Consider the following 8,837-nt stretch of genomic DNA (forward strand, 5'->3'; position numbering starts at 1 on the left):
GGTGAAGCCTCACTGGTCACGGCTGATGGTCGGGGAGATATAAGGGGTCCCAGGCGCTGTAGGGGCCTCATTTCCTCTAATTTCATGGGAACTTAGCTGGTTTTCCTATCTCCTCCAATCTGCCGTCTCTTTATGAAAGTTCTGGAATCCAAATCACATCATTAAAATAGCTGCAGAAAGGGGGGGGGGGGCACTACTTACACTCACTGCCCCCCCCGGAGAGTGACGGCTTCTTCTCTATCATACAGATATCACCCTAAAATTAGGAATGCCGCTGAAATTAAAATGAGTATTACATTTATCATTTTATTCTTTCTAGGTTTGTAAAGGTCCCACTCAGCATGAGGAAGTGTGCCTGGGTCTGTTCACCATGGTGCTGTCTGACCCGGCCCAGTCTCAGAAGGTAAGTCCTGCTTCATGAACCGCACACCCCAACCATGAGGGGAGCCTGGGGATATCCAACCAGTATAAAGGGGTAACAATCCCTATTCAGTACATGACAGGAAACCAGGAATCATATAATTGCTCCTGCAGTCCAATAGCAGACACCTGTCGCTACATAGTCCGGCCCCCAAGGAGCCCCCATACCCAGAATACTCTATAATGTAACTGTTATTAGAGCTGATGGCTGAACTGGAGCTGCTCTGCCTGCAGTGCAGATTTGGTCACATACACCTGATTGGCTGCAACAATTCAGATTCCATATCTAACCGACATATAGACCAATGGCCATACAGCAAAAAAATGATGCTGCTTTCTATTTAGGAGTCTGAATGGTTTTATTATCAAAATATATCTGAAAAACAAGGCAATGCATTTCATCAGCTGCAAAATACAAACAATTAAAACAACTCCAAATATATAATAAAAAGCCCAATAGAAGATAAAGTAGGACCAGCATTTGCTGTAATATACTGAAATTCACCCACAGTGCCTATTTCTGCCTGTAGATGTCCTCGGCCTGATAGTCACATTGTCCAGCCCACTTCTCTGAGCCCAGGTTATCCAGGACCCGCCCCCTTCCTAGGACTGGACTGTAAAAAGAAAAGCAGCTCAGTGAAGGAACAGCTCATCTCTTTATTACGCTCTGCTCTCTCCTCCTCGCATGTTTTTTTTTTTTTTTTGTTCCTTTTTTTACAGTCGGATCTCAGCGTCCAGCGACAGGCCCTCTTTGGCTTTTCATCTGTGTCATCAGCTGCCCATTCCGCAGTCTTATTTTTCTAACATTCCCAGGTTGGCGGGCAGGGGGAGGCGCCCTCCGATATTTCGGGAAACTTAAAGCAAACACATTCACCCTGGGAGAGGGCACGACCCCTGGCTCGCCCTTTGTTTTCACACCGAGCCGCTGGCATTTCTCTGGGATAATTACAATGAAAGCAATGAACGAGCAGCCAGGCTGGAAAGAAAAAGCCTAATTAGCTCTATCCGGGGGAGGTTCAACACCCCTCCTGGGGTCGCTATACCTGACCCCCAGATATCAGCCAATGATGCGTCTTCTCCCCGCTCGGCATACACACACCTGAGGAAAGTTACACAAATCTTATAAAATGATGAGAAGCTGAAAGTAAACTTTTCCCTTTTTGATTCCCGGGCCTGCGTGACTGTGAATCTTTTCATCTCTTTTATGTTTTTGGGGTTGAAAAAGCTTTCTTCCAACTAACGATGAGGCAGAAAGCAGCCGGTGACTCTAAGTGGAGGGAGATTTGTTTCAAGTATTTAATTACTTTCTGCAGGCTCTGGAAGCCTCTGATCTGTGATTGAGCTCCTCTCTCCTGCGCCGCTAATGAAGCGGTGATTATGACGGGGCCTCTGTCGCCCCCTCTCCTCTCCCTGAGGTAATGCGTTCCCAGGGGACCCCAACCCATCCTGAAGCTGTGTACCGTGGAAGATGTGTTAGTATTGGCAGTAATTAAGTGTCGCCTTCGGCTCTGACATGCTGCGATGGGAAAATACACCAACGCGGGGGGGAGGGGTTCCTTCCACTTTACTTTAATCGCTCTATTCTTCATATTGAAACGCCAACCGACCGCAGCACCCTGCTGAAGTCAGATGACTTGGGAGGACCTCATGGGTGGAACCATTCACAATCAGATCTTTAATTACTGCTGATTGAACTCTTTCCTATGTATTCACTTCTAATCCACCAATCAGGTTGTAATATGCGTTTGTCGCGCTTCCTATTCTTCATGCGCCTCCTCGGCGGTCAATCTGCACCTCTGTGGTTTTCAGAGCATGTAAAGCTGTCAAAAAGCCCCCCACATACAACAGAGCTTTAATGGTGGCCCCGGGGGCGGCGGCGGATGCCATTACACCTTACCGCTCCTCATTACTTCTACTTCCTGACGTGGCTTTTGATCGGACGCTCCAGATTTGCTGGGATCCGCTAGGCTGCGGATAATTAGAGCTGCCACTTTGATGCGGTAGCTGACACATCGCCGGCCCAGAGCTGTCACATGCTCATGTGAACACCTGTGCCCGCCATTAACCCACTCTGTGCCCGCCATTAACCCGCTCTGTGCCAGCCATCGCTAGGCTGAGCCCCAGATTCACCCTGCGTTTTGGGTTCGGCAGAAAAGCTAACAATCTGAATCGGATATCAGCTGACCAGGGGCCACTTGTGACTCCATAAGGGAGAATTAGTTTTCTTTTTATGGATTGTAGTGGACTCTGAGATTCACTGTTCTGCTTCTCTGTGACCCCCACATTCATACAGTCACTGCACTGGGTGAAAATGCCTTGAGGTGAATGGGCAGCTGATATAATGACAACAGGAACTCCAATGACCCCTTGTTACCCCCCAGGGCTGCAGAAGAGATCTCTAAATGTGCAAGACATCCAACCTGGTGGGGTCAGAACTTGGTGACATGAAAGCCTGGATCCACCCTGCCTGGTATTGGTTCAAGCTGGGGCTAATGAGTTGTGTGTAGGGGGTATTTTCTTGGCACACTTTGGCCCCCTTAGTACCCACCAACCATGGTATAAATGCCCCAGGTATTGTTGCTGACCATGTCCATCCCTTTATGGTCGCAGTGTCCCCATCTTCTACCTCTTGCAGAATAACACGCCGTGTCACATCTCCAATTATCTCAGACAATGATGTTAATAAATCAATATGGGGCAATTCCCTGAAAAATGATCCTAGGTCCTTGGGGGATCTGTGCCATGGAGAATGATGACAACAAACAAGGGTCCAACCCTGGACTAGTAGGGTGTACCTTATACATAAAGTGGCCGTTGTGTGCACGTTTCTTAGGATGGTCACGTATGATATTTTCAGACTGACACTCAGTGGAGTTCTCCTTTAACATCACCTTCTGCTCTCTCCCTGCTTGTTAGTATCTCGGATTCCTCTCTCGGCTGTCTTCACATATCGTGTCTGTAATCTTTTATTCATACGATGCCAGATAGCTTGTGAGCTGAGATCTGTATATGGCGGCCTCTGAAGTGCATCCACCTGCACCACCATAAACCCTCCCCAGGGGGCGTTCTGTCAATCCCCTCTCTTCTCTGGAATGTTGTGACAGAATCCCTAATGGAATCTTCTGCTTAGTAAACAAAAAAACTTTAGAAAGCCAAAACCAGGTTAAGATGAAGAGTGAATGAGAATTCAATTCAAACTCGGAGAAAGTTTCAGCAGACAATTCTCTAACAATCGCTTAACTAAAAAATCTAATATATGAGGGCTCCTACAGGTGGGCTATTGGGGTTTATTCCTGAATTCAGCTTCCCTTTGTGACTCGACGGTTGTTGGAGTGATTTTCATCATTCTATATGACTTTATGTGGTGATGCTATAACAAAATACCCCAGGAGGCAGATAAATGTTCCCCTTACCATATAAGCAATCCATGGGGGAAATCATGGACCAGTATTGGCATGACCAAGTGCTACAGCATCCAACACCCCCACATACTCCTCTCTTTTCTCCCTCTCTCCCCCCTCCCTCTCTCTCCCCTCACTTCCTCTCCCCCTCTCTCGCTCCCTCTCCCGCTCCCTCTCTCGCTCTCTTCCCCTCTCTCTTGCTCTCCCTCTCCCCTGCTCTCCCTCTCCCCTCTCTCTTGCTCTCCCTCTCCCCTCTCTCTTGCTCTCCCTCTCCCCTCTCTCGCTCCCTCTCCCCTCTCTCGCTCCCTCTCCCCTCTCTCCCTCTCTCTCCCCCTCTCTCTCCTCCCCTCTTCCTCTCTTTCTCTCCCCCTTCTCTCGCTCTCTCTTTCTCTCCCCCTCTCTCCCTCCCCCTCTCCCCATCTCTCTGCTTTCCATCTTTCTCTCCCCTCCATCCCTGATTTCCCATAATGCACTGCATGTATCCCCCCCCCATTATATCACATGATGAGATGCAGGAGGCGTGGCTGAGCACAGACTTGGAGCAGAGTCACTATTTGCATGCTGTGCACCCTCTGGCTTTATAGGATAATTGGCAGTAAAATTTTAATAAGCAGACAGTACAGACTGGCGCATTCTGCGGCCTCCTGCTGCTTAGCGATGGCAGTCTGTTCAAATTTTCTAGCATGAAGCTCACTTGTGACTGATTCCTGGATTATCTCTCCTCTTGGTGAAGAGCAGAAAATCCCGGTGCAGAGACGTAGTTACTGTGTATGGGCAGGAAGTGTCCTATAAATGTGGGATTTCACCGTATTTGTTGTCTGGGTGACAACGCTGAATCCCTCGAATGGGGACACAGAGGGTGATAAAATCCTGACAGGGCCCGGTCCCTTGGTCACATCCGGTCTGTAATGTATCACTCTGTAGGGTATCACCTCTATATGATGTGGGAGGTCCCGAGGAGGCTGGGACTTTGTCCCGCCCATTTTACCTGCATACATTGACTGGTCATATGTCACCTGTTTGACCCTCCCCTTCACACCTGTACAGCAATCCTGCCCATCGCTACAAATGTGCAAGTGAAATCCTATTAGACTTCCAAACATGGCGACCCCACTGGAAGTTCCAGCAATGACCTCCCATAATAAGTAACCCCGTTCTCTTTTGTCTCCTACAGTGTTACCGCGACCTGGCACTGATCACCAGAGATGGGATGAACATTGTGCTCAACAAAATCAACCAAATCCTGATGGAAAAGTACCTGAAGCTTCAGGACACCTGCCGGACACAGGTAGGTACACCACCTGGTAGGTGTATGGACAATATGAATGGCTCTGACAACATGGTGGCATGTCACTTGACCTCTATGACCCAATGTGGTGCCATATCTGCGGTTCTGATAATCGGGGCATCAGAGAGACTTCCCTGAGCACCGAGGCATTAATTCTTCTAACTTTAATGAGAAGTATGTTAATATTCAGAACCCTATCCCCATATCCTACCCCAGATTCCCCCTACCCAGGTCCTTGCTCCTCCCCAGCCATACAGGGGCAATCTCTTATGTGTAGCCAACCCTCCGAACCAAATCCTTACCCGTGTGACCAGGGCCGTATTCCTGCACTATGGATTCTGCACCACGGGGTAATAAGAGTCACAGCAGTGGTGAACCCAGAATTTTTTTTTCGGCTGGATGTGAAGAAGCTGTAAGTGGGTGGCAGCCTTTGTATTGTGACTTAACTCTTCTGTAACCAACCAAAAACAGCCGAGTGGTCACTGAAAAGTTTTGGGTGGTGTGCCTGGCCAAAAGGGGCCGGGGAGAACACTAGTTAGGGTGTAATCTGGATTAGGGGGTGTCAGGGTCAGATAAAGTTGGCGCTGGTGATACACAGGAGCCAACGATCCGCTCTGTATTCAGCCTGGCAGCTTCCTTGGCACTGACGGGTATGGTTTCCTCTCTTGCAGCTGATCTGGTTGGTTCGGGAACTTGTGAAGAGCGGCGTCCTGGGAGCTGACGGCGTGTGTATGACCTTTATGAAACAGATCGCAGGTGAGTGGTGACTGGGAATGTTAAACTATACAACAGCTCACAGGATATAACACGATACATCAATTCCCTGGGATGTGAGGGGGCCATTCTGTGAATTAATATTATTATTAAACATGATTTATATAGCACCAACATATTACGCAACGCTGTACATTAAATAGGAGTTTGCAAATGACAGACTAATACAGAGAGTGATAATACACTGGAGGTGGGGGAACTTACACACAATAGGATGGGAGATATATAGTGATGGGAAGTAGTGACAGATGAGAACGGGTAGGCAAGTTTGAAAAAATGGGTTTTGAGTTCTCTTTTAAATGAGCAGAAAGTAGGAGCAAGTGAAGGGAGATAGGACGGTAGTTGGAGGGTAGGGAGGGGTCCAGTGAGGGTTTCTTTAGGATAGGTACAGTTGCTGGGTACATGGGCATTAATCACTCATGTGCCAGGGCAATGCTTCTGATGGGTACAACACGGCTGATCTGAAGGCAGAAAAACATGCAATCACCTTCCCTGCTGCTGAATACTTGAGGAACCAACACACAGGAGTGTCCCTGCTGCTGGGAGATTGTCCCTGCTGAGTTTTATGTCACTATAACAATCCCAGCCAATCGTGAGTCACCAATGCTGTCACATGATCACATATACTTAATATTTCACTTCCAGGCCCAATATTGCGGTGCCTTAAAAAGTGAGCATACTTCTGAGGGATTGGGGGGGTGGACCAAGTGACCCTTTTAATTTGTAATCTGAAAGTTTGCCTGTTAGTAAAGCAGCCGTGGCAGCTCCTCCGCTGCTTACCAGTGAGCGCTGCTGTGTGCGCTGCTTTACAATGAAATGAGCTCCTTTGCATTCTTTAAAGATTCTGGGGACTCTAACAGGCTGTCTGTAGATAAGTCTCTACATCTCTTATATATAAGGAAATAAAACTCCTCTGTCATGTGACCTTGCAGGGGGTAAGATGATGCAGGCCCCCTGCTGGCCAGTCACCTCTCCCCCTTGTGGTTATTACCCCATTGCAGGGCATTTTAAAGAAAGCTGTTCCTGGTTCTGTGCCCTCCAGTCCCTGGTATGGGGGTTATGTATTGCATGGTGTGTGCCCGATGTGCACTGACTCGAGCAGTGGCTGCTACTGAGGAAGATTTGATAACATTCCGTGTAGAATATTATCACATCCTGTCACTGGGGAGCTGCAGCCATGCACGGTACTGTACAATGTAATTACTGAACTGCTTTCATCTCACCAAAATGACATTCTTTGTTTTTCTCACACCCCTCCTTCTTCTTTTCTCTCTTATTCTTCCACTGACTACAGGGGGTGACATTTCCCCCAAGAATATCTGGCTGTCTGAAAGTGTGCTGGACATCCTGATGGAGCAGAGGTAAGTCTCCCCAAAACACCTTCACTGTACAATAATTATACTTACCTGGTTGTCACTGGTTCCTAGTGATTGGATGATCCCATGTGAATATAACATCTAGAAGTTGACTGGACGTAGACAGAACTATACAACTTTCCAACATGTTCAGCCTCGTCTAGGCAGTTACTCCGCTGAGTCCGGAGAACTGGAATGCCAAGAATTGCATAGCATCCTGATGTGCACGCCCCCCTCCTGGAGAATTGATGAATTGCGTGTCCTGACCGGGTGTTTAGCCTGCCTATAAAAGGGAAATGATTGCTCAGTGTTTGGACAGAGTGACCCTAAATCACCAAACTTTCTGCACCATTCACATTCCAATCCCTCTGCTGTCATTACTTCGGTAAAGGCCAAATCCACCCCCTCCCCTGCAAACAGGGGCAAAGGCTGCAGATTCTGTCCTTTTTACACCTCCCTTTTGCTAAATTGCTCGGCCCTTCACCCTCTGTGCAGGTTTTTGCCAGCAGGTGAATTTGCATCCAGTTTACTGATGTCACCTGAGAGGGGCGCTGTGACCCTGGCTCCCTCACAGACTCTAGTAGTTCATTCTAGAATAATAAACCAGCTCACACATTGCTTGTGTTATTATTTGGAAGGGAACGTTGATAAATCTTTATATAATTGTGTTTTATTAAGCAGCCTCAGACGTCCCAGAAATAGTTGTCACAACATTCCAGCTGGATTATATTCGGGGAATGTCGTCCTGTGTACTTGGCACTCTGCAATGTTCCTATTGGGGGCCCAGATAAGTATAGACATGCATGGCAGGGCCCCAGAGGTGGTCACCTCAGCAGGACTTTTTACTGCCATTAGAACCCCCTTTACCCTTCATCCTCCCTGCAATCTCAATAGAAAGATAAATAACCTCTTCTAAATACTATTATAGGCTCTTACAATTATAATATTAAAAAGAGTAGAAATGATGAAAAGCAATGATTGGATGTCATCCATATTGGTTCTCATGCGGTATTGTCTTGCAGGGAATGGGTCATGAAGAGCACCATGCTGATCGCCATGTCTGTGTACACTTACCTGCGACTAATCGTTGACCACCACGGGACCCCCCAGCTCCTGGCCCTGCGACAGAAAGAAGTGGACTTCTGTATCATGCTGCTACGAGAGCGGGTAAGCCCCCCCATCCTCCATTTTATTCATTTTAAGGGTCAGCCCACCCAGAAGGCATGTTTTGGGGTATAGCAGTGCTCCGCCCTTAAAGGGGGATTACACCCGGGCCTTGCTGTTCCAGGTTTGCATTATAAGAAAGCAGAAGTTGATTTTTTTTTTCCTCTGTTCCCTGTAGTTTATGGACTGCTTTATGATTGGTCGGGACCTGGTCCGGCTCCTGCAGAACGTGGCACGGATCCCAGAGTTCGATCTGCTGTGGAAAGATATGCTGCACAACCCGCAGGCGCTGAGCCCCCAATTCACAGGTACTGACCCCTCCCTGAGCCTAAAGTACTGACAATGTGACCAATCGGTATTCAACTCTTCTGATTGCTGCCGGCTTTTCCTATGGCTCCTCCCTACCTTTACCTAGCCCCCTTCTATCCCGTTTAC

General features: G+C 47.9%; 1 protein-coding gene across 1 annotated transcript in view; it reads left to right on the plus strand.

Moving 5' to 3' along the window:
* Window positions 1-8,837, plus strand: part of INTS3 (integrator complex subunit 3) — a gene marked incomplete at its 3' end in the record, with an annotated part of 35,522 nt that overhangs the window by 5,961 nt on the left and 20,724 nt on the right. Inside the window, 6 exon segments of the mRNA XM_072428653.1 lie at window positions 320-403; window positions 4,996-5,109; window positions 5,781-5,865; window positions 7,178-7,244; window positions 8,261-8,405; window positions 8,581-8,710. Coding sequence (XP_072284754.1) covers window positions 320-403; window positions 4,996-5,109; window positions 5,781-5,865; window positions 7,178-7,244; window positions 8,261-8,405; window positions 8,581-8,710 — 625 coding nt within the window.

The sequence above is a fragment of the Pyxicephalus adspersus genome, chromosome 12 (assembly GCF_032062135.1).
Source record: "Pyxicephalus adspersus chromosome 12, UCB_Pads_2.0, whole genome shotgun sequence".
NCBI classification, from domain to species: Eukaryota; Metazoa; Chordata; class Amphibia; order Anura; family Pyxicephalidae; genus Pyxicephalus; species Pyxicephalus adspersus.